General features: G+C 53.2%; 1 protein-coding gene across 9 annotated transcripts in view; it reads right to left on the minus strand.

Annotated features, from left to right (window-relative positions):
- The window catches only part of FMNL2 (formin like 2), a 130,051-nt gene extending 116,688 nt beyond the window's left edge, over window positions 1-13,363 (minus strand). For all 9 annotated transcript variants that reach the window (XM_054070721.1, XM_054070726.1, XM_054070724.1 and 6 more), the window contains exon 1: window positions 13,171-13,363. In XM_054070721.1, the coding sequence (XP_053926696.1) occupies window positions 13,171-13,287 (117 nt within the window). In that variant the 5' untranslated portion in view covers window positions 13,288-13,363. The remainder of the gene's footprint in view (window positions 1-13,170) is intronic.
- Between the last annotated feature and the right edge of the window lie 2,961 nt (window positions 13,364-16,324).

Here is a 16,324-nt window from a genome sequence, read left to right on the forward strand (position 1 = left end):
GCAACTGAGTGAGACAAATGGAAGGCTTTAAAGGAAAGCATCTACAAAGGTGGCCTCAAAGAGCCAAACGCCAGCTGCCGGGTCCCAGATCGCACGCTGCGAGAGAGGCACAGCGGGCTTCCCAATGGGTCAAACACGTGCACGTGGGGAGGTGGCCCACATTCCCATCTGCTTTCCCCAGGGGTTATGGCAAGTGCTGGGAAGCTGGGAGACAATTCCCAATGCCTGCCTTGTTGCTCAGTTTTGGGGGCCTCGCAGCAATCCCAGCTTCCTCTTTCACAGATAACGAGCGTAACTCTCAGTCCTCGTCTTCTGGGAGGCTCATGAGAGATTCATGGTGGAAAAACACCGTCAAGCACAAAAATGCTAGTTTATTTACCTGAAACAACACTGCACATTTGCCACACTAAGCTCTTCATTTACACGATCAAGAGAGCAGGCGTTTGTGCGTGAAGCCCTGACAGAGAGCAGAGCCGCGTTCTCACAGATCCCATTCCCCTGCGCTGACAGAAGATTGCTGAGAAGACTCCTCGACTATTTTAAGAAGCTGTGATTTTTAGAGAACAAGACTGACAACCTGAGTTACCTGCAAGCAAGATGCTATCGCAAAAGGATTTAAATTATTCCCAAATGCTTCCTGGCACAGTGTACCTTAATCCTTGGCGTTACGTCAGATTGACTCAGTTCAACCAAACAGTTGGCCATCAAACAACACCTTATGCAAATGCAATGAGAAATAACCTTTGACCCAATGCCATTTGTCAAGGTGGTATCCTGATCAACCCCACGTAATGATTTGTTTGGGGCCAACTTCTCTCAAGAATCATAGAAACACAGAATCATGGAGTGGTTTGGGGCAGAAGAGACCTTAGAGCCCATGCAGTTGCCCCTGCCATGGGCAGGGACACCTCCCACTGGCTCAGGGGCTCCAAGCCCCATCCAACCTGGCCTGGAACCCCTCCAGGGATGGGGCAGCCACCACTGCTCTGGGGACCCTGGGCCAGGGCCTCCCCACCTGAACAGCAAAACATTTCTCCCTAAGATCTCATCTCAATCTCCCCTCTTTCAGCTCAAAACCTTTCCCCCTCGTCCTATCCCTGCACTCCCCAATTAAGAGCCCCTCCTCAGCTTTCCTGATTGCTCCCTTCCCATCAGCTCCCCAGTAAAACCACCCACCACATTTCATTTTGACACTAGGTGACACACTTGCCTGTGAAGGTGGAACACAATTATTTTGCTTTGCCGAATAAAGCTTGTTTTGTCTCAGAGAAGAGACAAACACAATGCTGTAGGAGTGTGAGGATACAGAGACCTCTCCTAAATACGCACATCATCAAAGCTCCTACTTGACCACACTCCACGTTGAAATATTTGCCATAGTTAATTTATTTGATCGTCTGTATTCACAAGGCTCTGAGCTGGGCAGAAAGCCCTTTGAAGCACTCCCAAACACACTAAATGAGCAGAAACGACAAAAAATGTCTGTGTGAACCCCACCAAGCTCTCTCCATCGCTTCACCAACCCTTTCGAGAGCAGCACTGCCCACCTCTGACAGGACCCCTGGCTTCCAAATCGCCGGAGGGAGACCTGGGTTATTCGTCTTCCTCTTGGGAGATGGAAAGGAGGATGAAAAGAGTCAGCAGAGGGACATGCCAGAGCACTGCATGGATGAACAACCAGAATTTCTGGATTGAACAATTTGCTGCTTCATTTTAATTACTGGCTTCTGAAAGACTTTGGGAAACTCTGCCAATTTGTGTAACTCTCTATTCTTTGCTTTTGGCCTCAACTGTGCAGTCGTTTTGCAGGCAAACAAGTAACAGATGTAGGAGCTCTATTCACCCCAAGTCCTTTTATAGTAAAACAACTTCTGGCCAAATAATGTATATTTAAAAAAAAAAAAAACCAAACACAAAAAGCACCCCAATCCTCCTCAGGTTTTAAGGTATCTCCCACAACACTCAAACACACACTAAAAAACCTAACACTTCTTCATACGTTCCTGGAGGACTCAAGGGTCTTCTATCCAGGACCAACTTCTGCCCTCAGCCACCGTCCACATGGAGGAGAGCAGCCAGAGGAGGCCCCAAGCATCGGAGAAGGGAAGGGCAGCTCTGTGGGCTCCTGCAGCCCTCACTGAGCACTTCTGGCCACTGGACCAGGATATGAGTTCTGGAAGGGCAGGAGGCCATGGTTAATGCCATGGATGAGAGGAAATGGCCTCAAGTTGTGCCAGGGAAGGTTTAGATTGGATATTAGGAAAAATGCCTTTACTGAGAGTGGTGAAGCCTTGGCAGAGGCTGCCCAGGGCAGCAGAGGGGTCTCCATCCCTGGAGGGGTTCAAAAAATGCATAGAGGTGGCATTTTGGGACATGGTTTCATAGGCACAGTGGGGTTGGACAGAAGATTAGACTGGATGAGCTTAGAAGTTTTTTCCAACCTTAACTGTTCTACGGTTCCGCTCTCTGCACCATCCTGGCAACGTGACAGGGAAGTAACATCCTCTAGGGGCTTTTCTGAGGATCCTCCTGACATGGGACTTTCCTTTCTCTGCAGCACAGATCGGGCTGGGCTGACTGCCACCACCCAAGCAGTCCAAGCACATGAGAGGACAGTTCCCAGATGTGTCCCCACTTGCCTCTCTAACGCTGCAGCTGGGAAGCGGTTGGGCACACTTCCAGCTCATGCTCAAGTACCCACAATCGCTCTCAAGAGCTGCAATGCAAGTCCTGGAGGTCCACGCATCGCCCAGCACTCATCTGAAGACCATTCACGTCCCATACAATACGGCTATTATGCTGCGCTATGAATATCCTCCCCAAATATATGTTTAACGATGCACAGTTACAGAAGACAAACACTGGTTTTGTTAGAGATCCCATGGCAAACTGAAAACGAACTCGCATTGCGTTTCTACAGGGTGTGAGTTACAACAGAATATCGGCAAGTCATACATTATCTGAGTCTTTATGCAACGGAACACTTTGAAAGGCAGCAAGACGCTATTTTAGGAAGAAATAAAGCCTGGGACAAATTAATGCTTATATTTTCCAACACAGAATGGTTTGGGTTGGAAGGGACCTCAAAGCCCATCCAGTGCCACCCCTGCCATGGGCAGGGACACCTCCCACTGGCTCAGGGGCTCCAAGCCCCATCCAACCTGGCCTGGAACCCCTCCAGGGATGGGGCAGCCCCCACTGCTCTGGGCCCCTGGGCCAGGGCCTCCCACCTGAACAGCAAAACATTTCCCCCTAAGATCTCAACTCAATCTCCCCTCTTTCAGCTTAAAAAATATCTATATATTATGTTGCGCATCTCAAGTCATTAAAAACTACAAAGCAGATGATCAAGGTCAAAATAATCACCGCAAGTGAAACGATACTCAATGAACAGGGGTGCACATCACAACCTTCCACCACCTGCAGGTCCAGGAGCCCCTTGCAGAAGTGACTGAGAACACAGCATTTCCCAGGGAGAATCCTATGTGGGTTAGAGCCCTTCAGAGTTGATCGCTATGATCATATGAAGCCCGAGTGCTAAAAACCTGTTCATTTTACTATACTCACCCCACAGAGCTAAATGTGGCAGGATGCGATATGTGGGAAAACCCTGCTTTTGGAGGAACAGCAGCAGAAGTGCTTCTACGTGCCTGGCAGGATGGATGCTGTAGTTCCTAAATGCTGGAAGCTTGGGCTAGGTATTTTCCTAAACCCAATTATAAATCAAATAGAACAAGTCAGTGTCACTTATTTCCCACACCAAATTCCCAAATGGACTCTTCCAAACAAAGAAAGAAGAAAACAAACAATAATTCAGCTCAGTTCCTCTCAAATGTGGCTTTGCACTGCTCGCTGCAGAAACCTTCCAGTGGCTGAACGGCTGCTTCACCGCCACTGCCTGGAACGGCCTTTCCAACTGCTCCTCTTGGAATGGTTTTGCTCCTAGTTTTAAGGTCTAATCTTTCGGTCCTCCAAGCAAATCACACTTACTCCTACTCCTGTGGTTTCCCCAGCAGTGAAAAACCCCACGGAGCGGGGCACGCTCCATCTGCAAACTCTCCGAGGGGACCAACCGCCCACTCCAAAGCCCATCGGAACAGCCATGCCCTCTGCTATCACGCCCACCTCTCGAGGATGCAGCACCCCAAAGGGACCAGGAAAAGCAACCACTTCTCTTCCCATTCTTTTTATGGCTCCCTGCGCTGCAGTGTGTTTTGATCCTGATCACAAAGTGCCTAATTCATACTCAAGAAGCAGCCCAGATGCTTAAAAATAAACCGGTGCCGAAGAGCACTGCCGCATTAGCATGTTTTGCATAATTCATTTCATCGTGCTGTGGAGAGATCTTTAGCTCCCGCTCCACGCAAGGTCACGATGGCAGTGCATGCTCCTCCACCACTTCCTCCAGGCAGAGCCGTGTGCCCACCATCCGCACCCAATCGAGAAGACTTGCAATCAAGGCACGGGGTGGCTGCGGAGATGGTGGGGTAACCTCCAGGCTGGTTTCACTACATCTCCTGGAAGGCCACCTTTGAAAACTCTATGCAAGAAAAAGAGCTTAGCATTTTTTAAATAACAGTAAATTAGGAGTTTCTGTACCTAAGAACGCTCTATTTAGGAGTGCCCCGTTAGCATCTTGATTTATCATAAAATCATTAAAGGTTGGAAAAGACCTCCAAGATCATTCAGTCCAACTGTCAGCCCAACACCCCTGTGCCTGCTAAACCATGCCCTGAAGCACCAAGGCCACGTGCTTTTTGAACCCCTCCAGGGATGGACTCCACCGCTGCCCTGGGCAGCCTCTGCCAGGGCTTCACCACTCTGTCATTACAGACATTTTTCCTAATATCCAGTCTAAACCTCTCGGGTGGAACTTCGAGGCCATTAGTTGGGTCCATAAAGGAAAGCAAAACTAAAATCCATCACAGGGGTTTTCCACTCCCAAGAGTGAACAGTAGGCTGCATTCATCCTCCCTGCGCTCTTATCGAGTGAGAAGGAGAACAGAAACAACACTGAAAAACAAGCAGAAATGCTGAACATTGAAGACTCAAAACACATCTAGAGGAAAAGGCAGGAACTGGGACGGCGTTTGCCCTTTGGTAACACCCCAATGACCAAAGAAAAGACCAGAAAGTGAATATTGAAGCATGGTTTCACATTATGAAGCATTCCAAGCTACAACTAACAAGGAAAGACTCCACCACTGCTGCAGGGTCCTTCACTCCTTCACACCAGAACTGACAGACCAAGATGACAGATTTAAACCACCTTTACAAACAGGCTGGAAGAAAAGCCTTTTATTCAGCACGTGCAGGATTCAAAATGAGAGCAGAAGCTGCCCAGCCCGTTAGAAACAGAGGTGGTGTTGATCTGAGAGGAAACACCAGACCAGGACCCTTACCAGATGTACGGAGCACCCGAACCCCACCAGGGAAAAACGCTCTCCTCCTGCTCCTAAGCAGCCGTCCAAGCACAGGGCATGGGTTAATAACCACTGCACAGACCTCCAGGCAGCTATTTCATTTTAAAAAGGACTTTTACTCTTTAAAAAGTCACTTGAATAATTTATAGACCTTGCTGAATGATGCAAAATTATAATAAAAACAACACATCGCACCAAATCTGCAGGAACTGGGTGTTCTAGCAACCAACACATGGGGGAAACCCAACATTTCCCATAACAGCATGGAAAGGATTGGGTCAGAAGGGACCTCAAAGCCCATCCAGTCCCAACCCTGCCATGGGCAGGGACACCTCCCACTGGCTCAGGGGCTCCAAGCCCCATCCAACCTGGCCTGGAACCCCTCCAGGGATGGGGCAGCCCCCACTGCTCTGGGCACCCTGGGCCAGGGCCTCCCCACCCTCACTGGAAAACACGTTCCTGTTTGGTTTTGCGTTGCTGCTCGGCGTTGCTCTTTTGGGGGCAGAAGCTTCTGCAGACTTCAATATCTTTCACACAGCACGAAGAGCTGAAATGATTTTTCTTTACGTGAAAAAGCAGACTCCAGCGGTTCCAAGTCATCCAATCGTCAATCTAAAACAATTCGACAGCTGCTGTTTTATTTAAGATCACCTTGTAGACCCCGAATTCCACTTTGTGTCTTTTAAGCCCTTTCCCAAGCATCACCCACTACACACAGAACCACAGAAGACCCCACTTAACACCTCGGGGCCAAGCTTTACACGACCTCACTTGTGAAGACAAAGCAAAAACCCCTTTATTTGGTATGCAGGGTTAAGGCAGTGGATGGAGAAGCCTGATAGAGCTTCCACACGAGGAAGGATGCTGGTGCAGGGCAAGGGGTTGCTAGCTCGCCAGAGCCCTGCACAGCACGGGGAGAGACGACGGACAGCCGTGTCTGTACTGCCAAAAACCCCCACGTACACCTAAAGGAGAAAAGGAACAACCCTGCCAAGTCCATAGAGGTGCACGTTTCTCACCCTGTTTCGTTTCCTGCCCTAAAAAGTTGACTGACCTGTTGTTATTCGCCTTAGACAAAAGCGGCGAGCAATTTGCAAGGAAATATGACCTGATGATGGGTTTATACAGCACAAAAAGGATTAGGAAACCTCCTTGCCATCATTCCCATCACTGGGTTTGCAGATCTCAGCTCCCAAGACAGCCCAGGACTACTGGGAAGGAGACCAACCCGGCTTCAGTCTGGGGGCTTTCCTCAGCCCCCTCCTTCACCCGGGCTTCTGACAAGAAAGCGAGTGCTTTCCTCCAGCTCTTGGGAGCTTCGGAGCAAGTGACACACGTGGGCTGACAGAAGGGGTTCAGACCTCCATTATCAGAGCCCCAGGAATTAAACGGATGATTTTGAACAGAAAACAGAAGAAGAATATACACATCCACATCACCTTCAGCATCTTTAACTCTTTCAGCGTTCTGGAATCTGAAATTAATTTTAGGAACGTGGCTAACTCAGTAGCTGCTAAAGACGAGGGTATCGTGGTGGGTATTCCAGACACTCCAAAAAAAGCAGTTTTACAGAAATATTCTCCTGTGATCTCTACGTGGAAAAACTTAGTGATGCCGTCTGCTGACTTACACAGCAGCACAACTGTGTCACCCCCAGCACCACTTCACACCACGAATTTAACCCTTCAGGAACACATCTGTTACCAATGACATTATTAGATTGTTTCGTCAAAGGTGTCACTGCTCCCATCACGTTAACAAGACCTCGAGGAACGAGTCCGGAGTCAGAAGCCAGTCAGAGCCTGAACAAAAAAAGCACAAGACTTTCCAATACGGAGAAAGACTGGGGAGGGACTTTTTCCAAGGGCATGGAGTGATAGGACGAGGAGGAATGGCTTTAAATTGGAAAGGGAAGAATTGGATGAGACATCAGGAAGAAATTCTTCACGCTAAGGATGGCGAGGCCCTGGCCCAGGGTGCCCAGAGCAGTGGGGCTGCCCCATCCCTGGAGGGGTTCCAGGCCAGGTTGGATGGGGCTTGGAGCCCCTGAGCCAGTGGGAGGTGTCCCTGCCCATGGCAGCGGGATTGAAACTGGATGATTTTTAAGGTCCCTTCCAACCCAAACCATTTCACGATTCTATAATTCTAATATCTGAACTACAGAAATCTCCTTTTCTTGGAGGTGATTCCTAAATCCAATTCGGCTTCTCTCAACTTCCACAGCATGGCTTTCTGATTCCGCAGAAACAATACAAATTACACCTGACAGGAGAGTAAAGGCTCTCAGCTGAAATCCATCCCAAGAGAGCTCTGTTAAATTTAGGAATTACGAGAAGGAATCCAGTGCCCCTCCACCCCACCGAAGCAAGGCAACCACTGCCACCTCGCAGATACCTCCTGCAGCCATGTCATGCTCTTTAACGACTTACAGACTCTAAACTGTATATATTACAAAACAATGCATAATATATTTGATAGAGGATTAGGGAGAGGAGTGGAAAACAGCTGGGAAACGTTACGGAGTTCTCACACTGAGCTTTCCAATTCTTTAGCAGTAGATACTCCAACTCCCTTGGCTGCTGTGGAAAACGATGCTGGGACAAAATCCACTGCAGAAAAAGGAAATTCTAGTGGAACACATAAGTTCCTGTTGGCAGCGCCTGGCGTGCATCCCTCGGGATGGTGCCCTGCCTCCAGGTAGGTACCCTCCAGTCAAAGCCAGCACGGAGCGGAGTGGGACGGCGGGAACACCTCCTCCCTCAGCTTCCCAAAGGCTTTCCTCCATTCTACAGGATTGGGCACAGAAGGCTTCTTTGTAAACCGAAACACCACTTGGTGGGGGTAAGAGGATATTTCCTGTTAACCTCGTCACAGATTCCTAATCCCGCAGTCAAATTATGTCAATCACAGCTCATTAGGCAACAGTTTACCCTGCCAGCTCTGTCCTGGCTGCTTCCTCCAAACCCCTCCGAATGGGTAACGGGGCTGCAAAGACCACCCTGAGCAGGAGCCGGGAGCCTGGCTTCCATCTCCACGGCCCCAAACTCCTGACCCGCTGCACTGGACGGCAGTGCCAGGACCTCTGAAGGACACTGAGGCGCTGGAGCGAAGGCAGAGAGGGGCAACGGAGCTGGGGAAGGGGCTGGTGAACAAGGGTTACGAGAAGCAGCTGAGGGACATCTAGCCTGGAGAAGAGGAGGCTGAGGGGAGACCTCATCGCTGTCTACAACTGCCTGAAAGGAGGTTGTAGAGACGTGGATGGTGGTCTCCCAGGTGACGGGATGAGATGAAATGGCCTCAAGTTGCACCAAGGCAGGTTCAGGTTGGACATCATGAGAAACTTCTTCATGGAAAGGGTTCTTGGCCCCTGGCAGAGGCTGCCCAGGGAGGTGGTGGAATCCCCATCCCTGGAGAGGTTTAAAAGCCGGGTGGATGAGGTGCTCAGGGATCTGGTTTAGTTGAGGACAGGCAGGGTCGGACTCCACCATCTCAAAGGTCTTTAAACGATTCCGTGATTCTGCCTATGGACACATTCAGCACATGTGGTTTGCCATGGCGGTCACACCGGCTGAACGGTGGCTTCCTATGCAATAAATGAGGGTTGGCTACCAGAATTCATACAGACTTGCCCCATGGATCCGCAGGAGAAAGGAGGGGAAAAACCTCAATCCATTGGAGAAGCAAAGCGAGCAGGTTGGGGAAGGGGCCATGGGAGGAGGTTTCTGTGCACCCAAGGGGTTGGCAAGCTCAAAGTCAGCACCAGAGCCAGGACGTGACTCTGTTTATTCAGCGCCCTTCACAAGAAACCAGGAACTTGGTGGCAATGACATGCCACCACTTCCCTGGACTTTACGCTCTTCTGCAAACTTGAAACCAAGTGAATCATTTCACATCTCCTACCAAAACTGGGAGAAATCACATCAGTTTGAGAGGATGGAAGAAATGACACCCATCATGTCCTGCTACTTATCTACCTCAAAGAGCAAGGCTGGCTGTGGAGGCAGAAAGGTGGCTGTAGGTGTTTGAGGCTTCACCAGAGCCCTTCCTCAAGACTACAGCTGCTAAAAACCCAGCACATGCAAACTAGTTCACACATACCTCCAGGTGCATTCCTTCTCTGCTCCCTTGCTGAAGAGACCATGGAGCTCCTGGAGAAGATCAGGAGAGCATGTGCAAAGCGGACAAAACCGAAAAAACAGTCAATTTCACTGCACTTGCAGTAAAAATGTGTCCAACACGTGCTCTCCTCATGGACATGCACATGTTTTAGAGGGCTGGGGCTTCCTGTGCTGGTTTTGTGCAAGGAGAGAAGAATAAAACTTCAAAAACCATTTGTGAGGCTGCACAGGAAGAACTTCTCTCCTGCTTTTCACCTACAGAAATGGAGACAAACTGCTCAGCACGCTGACTCCGTACCTGCACGTGGCTGCTCCTGAACCGAGCTGCGTGTCCATCAGCGTCAAAACCAGTCCTGGCAATTTCATTAGTGGAACGAAAATTGCTATTGTCAGGAAAGCCCTTCGGGACCCGCCAGCGCTCTCCGAGTGCGCGAGCAACACGGTGCCAGGCTGATTTCTTAAGACGGCGCATAAAGAAGGTGAGTTTTAGTCCTATAACCTTCAGCAACTCCTTCATATTCTCATCTCTTGACTAATCCTTGCTCCCTACAGAAAATGTTCCTCAGCTCTTCCCGCCGCAGTCACCATTCCTTTCTTATTAATCCCTGCTGTTCGACTGCCTACATTTGACTGGTGGCACAGTCATCTTCTCCTCAGAGCCACAGAGAAAGCAAAATCCTAACAGCCAAGCGGTTTATTCTTTCATAAAGCGGTCAGACATTTCCTGGAAGCTGCACAGAACACCAGCCATCCCCGTCTGGCTCCGAGACCAGGCTGAAGGCCATTTCTGGCTGTTCCAGCCCCACCTCACAGTTCCTCCAAATGGGAGCAGAGCATCCGATATCCTGTTTGTATCCATGCATCCACATAACCCTCGAACAAAACTAAAGCCTTCGTCCTCTGACCTTTAATTTAATTCCATCTTCCAAAACCAGATGTCATCTACTCCTTTCAAGTACCATCTTCCAAAACCAGATGCCATCTACTCCTTTCAAGCACCTCAAGAAATGACCATTGTGGTCCCATTAGCTCCCATATCTATGTTACACACACTCTGCTTTCCCAAACGACGTCTCCTTCTCTTACTATCCCATCAACCACTCCTAACCCAAACCCACTAATCTTCCACAGACAACGCACACAATTTAAACCAGGGAGGTTCAGATGAATCAAGACTTCAGTCTGAGTGATGCTCTGCTTGTGGGGGCATCTCCCAGCTGGAAAACATCCACAGCTTTTATGGACAAAAGCCATGTGAGACCAGGCTTTTCCACGGTGCTTAATAATCGTCACATCTCGCTCGCCATTTGGCTCATCAGTGGGGGTTCCCGACTGAATAGGCTTATTCTTTTCTTAGATGTGATAATCTAATTGTGTCTGACCACAAATAATCCCCAACACACACCGGCCTGGGCATCCTCACACAGCTCCAGGAGAGTTTCCAATACCAGGGGCTGGTCAGGTAGCACAGAATCACGGAACGCTTTCGGGTGGAAGGGACCTCAAAGCCCATCCAATTCCAGCCCTCGGCATGGGCAGGGACACCTCCCACTGGATCCAAGCCCCATCCAACCTGGCCTGGAACCCCTCCAGGGATGGGGCAGCCCCCACTGCTCTGGGCACCCTGGGCCAGGGCCTCCCCACCTGAACAGCAAAACATTTCTCCCTAAGATCTCAGCTCAACCTCCCTCGCATGGAGTTACGGGGATGCAGGGCATGGCAGACACATGGGTTTTACCCTCTCTCCTCCTCAGCTTCTGTTCTTCGTGTAAACATCGCTCAGGAGTCAGAAGGGGATGGAAGCGCAGAGGGGTGGGGTAGGACCTACCAACGCTGCTGAGATACCTGAAGGAGAGCGGGATGCTGGTCCAAAAGGCGAGCATCAAGGGAAGCGCTGCCCTTCCTTCCCCGGGAAGCTCTCCTGGGAAAAGGGATCTCCTTGCCCGCAACACAAGCAGCAAGGGAAGCACTGCCCTTCCTTGGGAAGCTCTACTGGGAAGGGATCTCCTTCCCTGAAATGGAAGCACCAAGGGAAGGGCTGCCCTTTTCCGGGAAGGGGATCTCCAGCACACTGTGCCACTCCAGTTGGGGGAGAAGGGGAATAGAGCCCCGAGCAGGTGGGATGGAGCGGGGAGGGGGCGGCAGGACCCGCGGGCTGGGGGGAGGCGGCTCATGGGGGGCTGCGTATAGGGGACAGACCCCGGCTCATGGGGGGGACCTGCAGGGGACAGACTGGGGCTCATGGGGGGGGACCTGCAGGGGACAGACCGGGGCTCCAGATGGATCACACTGCCCCCCAGCAGCTCCCGGCCGGCGGCAGAACCCTTCCGGGGGGGCTGTGAGCTCCCCCCTGCACAGACCCCCGGCTCGGGGGGGGCTGTGAACTCCCCCCTGCACAGACCCCCGGCTCGGGGGGGGCTGTGAACTCCCCCCTGCACAGACCCCCGGCTCGGGGGGGGGGGGGGGGCTCTGAGCTCCCCCTGCACAGACCCCCGGCTCGGGGGGGGCTCTGAGCTCCCCCCTGCACAGACCCCCGGCTCGGGGGGGGGCTCTGAGCTCCCCCCTGCACAGACCCCGGCTCGAGGGGCGCTCTGAGCTCCCCCCTACACAGACCCCGGCTCGGGGGGGGCTCTGAGCTCCCTCCTGCACAGACCCCGGCTCGGGGTACAGGGGCAGGCGGCTCCGGGGGCTCCTGGCATGGAGGTATCCCGGCTGCGGAGGAAAGGCAGCTCGGGGGATGGAGGGAACACAACGCACGGGTCCTGCACAGACCGCGGCTCCGAAGGAGACTGCGAGCTCCCTCCCGCACCGACCCCGGCTCCGGCGTGGCTGCAGGCAGAGAACTGATGGTAGCTCGGGGGAAGGCGGCTCCGGGGGCTGCAGGCAGGGCACAGGCCCTGGATACGGGGGAAGGGGCTCCGGGGGGGCTGTAGCCATGCGGGGGTTCATTCAGGTTTCTCCCCGGGGCGGAGAAAAGGCAGCTCGGGGGGCGGCGGGGACAGAACACACGGGACCGCACGCTGCCTCCCGCACAAACCCCGGCCCCGAAGGGGACTGCGAGCTCCCTCCTGCACAAACCTCAGCTCCGAAAGGGATTGCGAGCTCCCCTATTGCCCAAATCCCGGCTGCGAAGGAGACTGCGAGCTCCCTCCTGCACAAACCCCCCAGCTCCGAAGGAGGCTGCGAGCTCCCTCCTGCACAAACCCCAGCTCCGAAGGAGGCTGCGAGCTCCCTCCTGCACAAACCCCAGCTCCGAAGGAGGCTCCGAGCTCCCTCCTGCACAAACCCCAGCTCCGAAGGAGGCTGCGAGCTCCCTCCTGCACAAACCCCAGCTCCGAAAGGGACTCTGAGCTCCCCTATTGCCCAAATCCCGGCTGCGAAGGAGGCTGCGAGCTCCCTCCCGCACGAACCTCGGCTCGGGGGGCTGCAGGCACGCAGTCCACCCCGTCCGCGGAGAGAAGGCAGCTCGGGGGCCGGCGGAGAGGCGGCCCCCGGCCCCGCACGCTGCCCCCCGCACAGCCCCGGCCCGGTGCCGGCAGCGCAGACAAAGAGCCGCTCCCCGCAGCCCCGTCCCCGGCGCCGGCCGCGGGGCAGCTCCCGGCTCGCCTCCCCCGCGGCCACTGGCTCACCAGCACGGCGGCGAAGCGCTCCTCCAGCTCGGCGGGGTCGGGCATGGGCAGCTTGAGCGGGGCGCCGTGCGGCCGCAGCTCCGCCTGCGGCCCCTCCACGCTGCCCGCGTTGCCCATGGCGGCCGCGCTGCCTCCGCGCCCCGCGACGCGGCTCCCACCGCCGGCTCCGACCGCCCCCCCGGCACCGCCCCGGGACCGCCCGGGACCGCCCCGGCACCGCCCCGGGACGCTGAGACCCCGCCCGGGCAGGGGCGGTGGCGGCGGGGGTGCGACCCCGAGCGGGGAGGGGGGACCCGCCGGGCCCGGGGGCCGTGGGGTGAGCTCGGGTGGGACGGGCAGTGCATAGGGGCCATCCGAGTCATGGGGTGATCAATCCATGGAATAGTTGGGGTGGAAGGGACCTCCAAGACCATCCAGTTCATAGAATCCTGGAATGGTTTGGGTTAGAAGGGACCTCAAAGCCCATCCAGTGCCACCCCTGCCATGGGCAGGGACACCTCCCACTGGCTCAGGGGCTCCAAGCCCCATCCAACCTGGCCTGGAACCCCTCCAGGGATGGGGCAGCCTCCACTGCTCTGGGCACCCTGTGCGGTGCCACCCTCAAAGAGAAACATTTTGCCGGAATATCTCATCTCAATCTCCCCGCTTCCACCTCAAAACCACTCCTTATCATCTTGGGAGTTAATACCCAGAGAAATGGTGGCTGCCATCCTGGAAAGGGCTCCAGGATAGCTGGGGAGGGGTCTGGATCAGGGAGTGCAGGGAGAGGATGAGGGGAATGATTTTGGTGCTCTGAGCACAGGCTGAGAGAGTTGGGGTTGTTCAGCCTGGAGAAGAGAAGGCTGTGGGGAGACCTTAGAGCAGCTTCCAGTGCTGAAAGGGGCTCCAAGAAAGCTGGGGAGGGGCTCTGGATCAGGGAGGGCAGAGACAGGATGGGAGGAATGGTTTTCAGCTGAAAGACAGGAGATTGAGATGAGATCTTGGGGAGAAATGTTTTGCTGTTCAGATGGGGAGGCCCTGGCCCAGGGTGCCCAGAGCAGTGGTGGCTGCCCCATCCCTGGAGGGGTTCCAGGCCAGGTTGGATGGGGCTTGGAGCCCCTGAGCCCGTGGGAGGTGTCCCTGCCCATGGCAGGGGTGGAACTGGGTGGGCTGTGAGGTCCCTTCTAACCCAAACCATTCCATGGTTGTATACTAGTGAAGGAAATAGTAATAGATACTTTGCCTGATGGCTTTTATCTAAGGCTATCACAATTCCTTGAAAGATTAATTAGTTAATTAACCTTCACAAGGCTGCTGTTAGATAAGGGAGCATTAAGCAATCACAGATAACAGTGGAGGGGCAGGGGACAGGGGACAGTGTGTTGAGGACACTCTCTATCTGAGGATCCTTCCCCCTCCCGGCAGCTGTGCTGGGTGCCTGCTCTTCCCGGGGCTGTGCTGTGCACCAGGACCTCTCCGACTCCCCAGCGGGGTCCCGGGTGTCTGAAGGGGAGCACTGCAAATTGAAACCACCCACCACTCCCCTCAGCTCCCCTTAAGCCCAGGAGAAAATGGGGTGCTTACACGTCCGAGGCACAACAGCCGTGAGATGTAGGGAAGCATTACTCCCCTTGTACTGCATATGGGAAAGTGAGCACAACTCAGCTTTACCAACCAACCTGAGCATCGCTGTTAAACACCTACCACAACAAACAATCCAATGTACACAATCATTGAATTAGAGAATCATAGAATCACTAGGTTGGAAAAGACCTTTGAGATCATTGAGTCCAACCGTACCTGTCCACCACTAAGTTATAGCCCTGAGCACCTCATCCACCAGCCTTAAATACCTCCAGGGATGGGGACTCCACCACCTCCCTGGGCAGCCTCTGCCAGGGCCTGAGAACCCTTTCTGTGAAGTTTTTCCTGATGTCCAACCTGAACCTGTCCTGGCAGCTTGAGGCCATTCCCCCTCATCCTATCACCTGTCACTTGGCAGAAGAAACCAGCACCCACCTCGCTCAAACCTCCTTTCATGGATTTGTAGACAGCGATGAGGTCTCCCCTCCTCTTCTCCAGGCTGAACAGCCCCAGGGCCCTCAGCTGCTCCTCGGAAGACGTGTTCCCCAGCCCCTTCACCAAGATTCCCATCGTTTGCCCTGTCAGTAACTCCCACCGTGGAAGAACTCGGGAGCCTCTGTTTTCTGAAGGGGAAACCATCTCAGCATTTTGATGTCCCTCTGGCCGAAGGGTGACGCCCAGGGCCCGGGATCCGCTGCTAGCCACACATACCTGGGAAAGGTTAGGGTAACTGCACGGCAGCAAACTGGATTCTTTGGCTGACATTTAGGCAGGGAGCCAGAGGCAGCTCTAAACCATGCTATGAGGCATATTCAGCTCAAAACCAGACTTGCAAAACTGCAATGAAAGTAACCATCCGTGCGTGTGGTGACTGTTTAGCATCAATGCCGTATGCGCAAAGGAATTCTTTCAAGAGAACAAGGTGATTTTTGAGCAATTTGTTGTAGGCTCTAACTGGGATGTCGACATTTCCAAATGACAAAATTAGAGCGGCAGCATCGCTGTATAAAAAAGCTCTTTAGCAGGCTCACGCTTATGCTAAAGACATTATTCTGGGATCAAAATTAATAAACAAGACTGTAGCATTTCCATTTATGTATTTAAACCAAATAACCAGCTACACAATGTGTAATTTCCAGAGCTCATCCCAGGCACCAGGACGATTTGGACTGGGCGATGCCACCAGGGAAATCGTCTGCACGGAGGTTAATGGCCATACCAGTTCTGTGAGGGCTCCACGCTATGACCGTGTGTGGAATTTCACTGGAGAACAAGAGAAATGCTTCTCAGAATTTACTGAAGGGAACCAGTAGCTCTGCTTGGCACCAAAATCTCCACGTTAAAACAAAGCTGGAATTTTGGGGCCAAGCATTTCTTCATTTCCACTAAACCAGTGTTTATTGATCTATGGAAGCGCCTCTGAACGGGAAAAAGAACATTGTTGGCAGGCGTGGACAGTGGGATTGAGGGCACCCTCAGCAAGGCTGCCGATGACAACAGGCTGTGTGGCACGGTTGGCACGCTGGAGGGAAGGGACGGATCCAGAGGGACCTGGATAGGCTGCAGAGGTGGGGCTGTGTGAACCTCGTGA

The sequence above is a fragment of the Cuculus canorus genome, chromosome 6 (genome assembly GCF_017976375.1).
Source record: "Cuculus canorus isolate bCucCan1 chromosome 6, bCucCan1.pri, whole genome shotgun sequence".
NCBI lineage: Eukaryota > Metazoa > Chordata > Aves > Cuculiformes > Cuculidae > Cuculus > Cuculus canorus.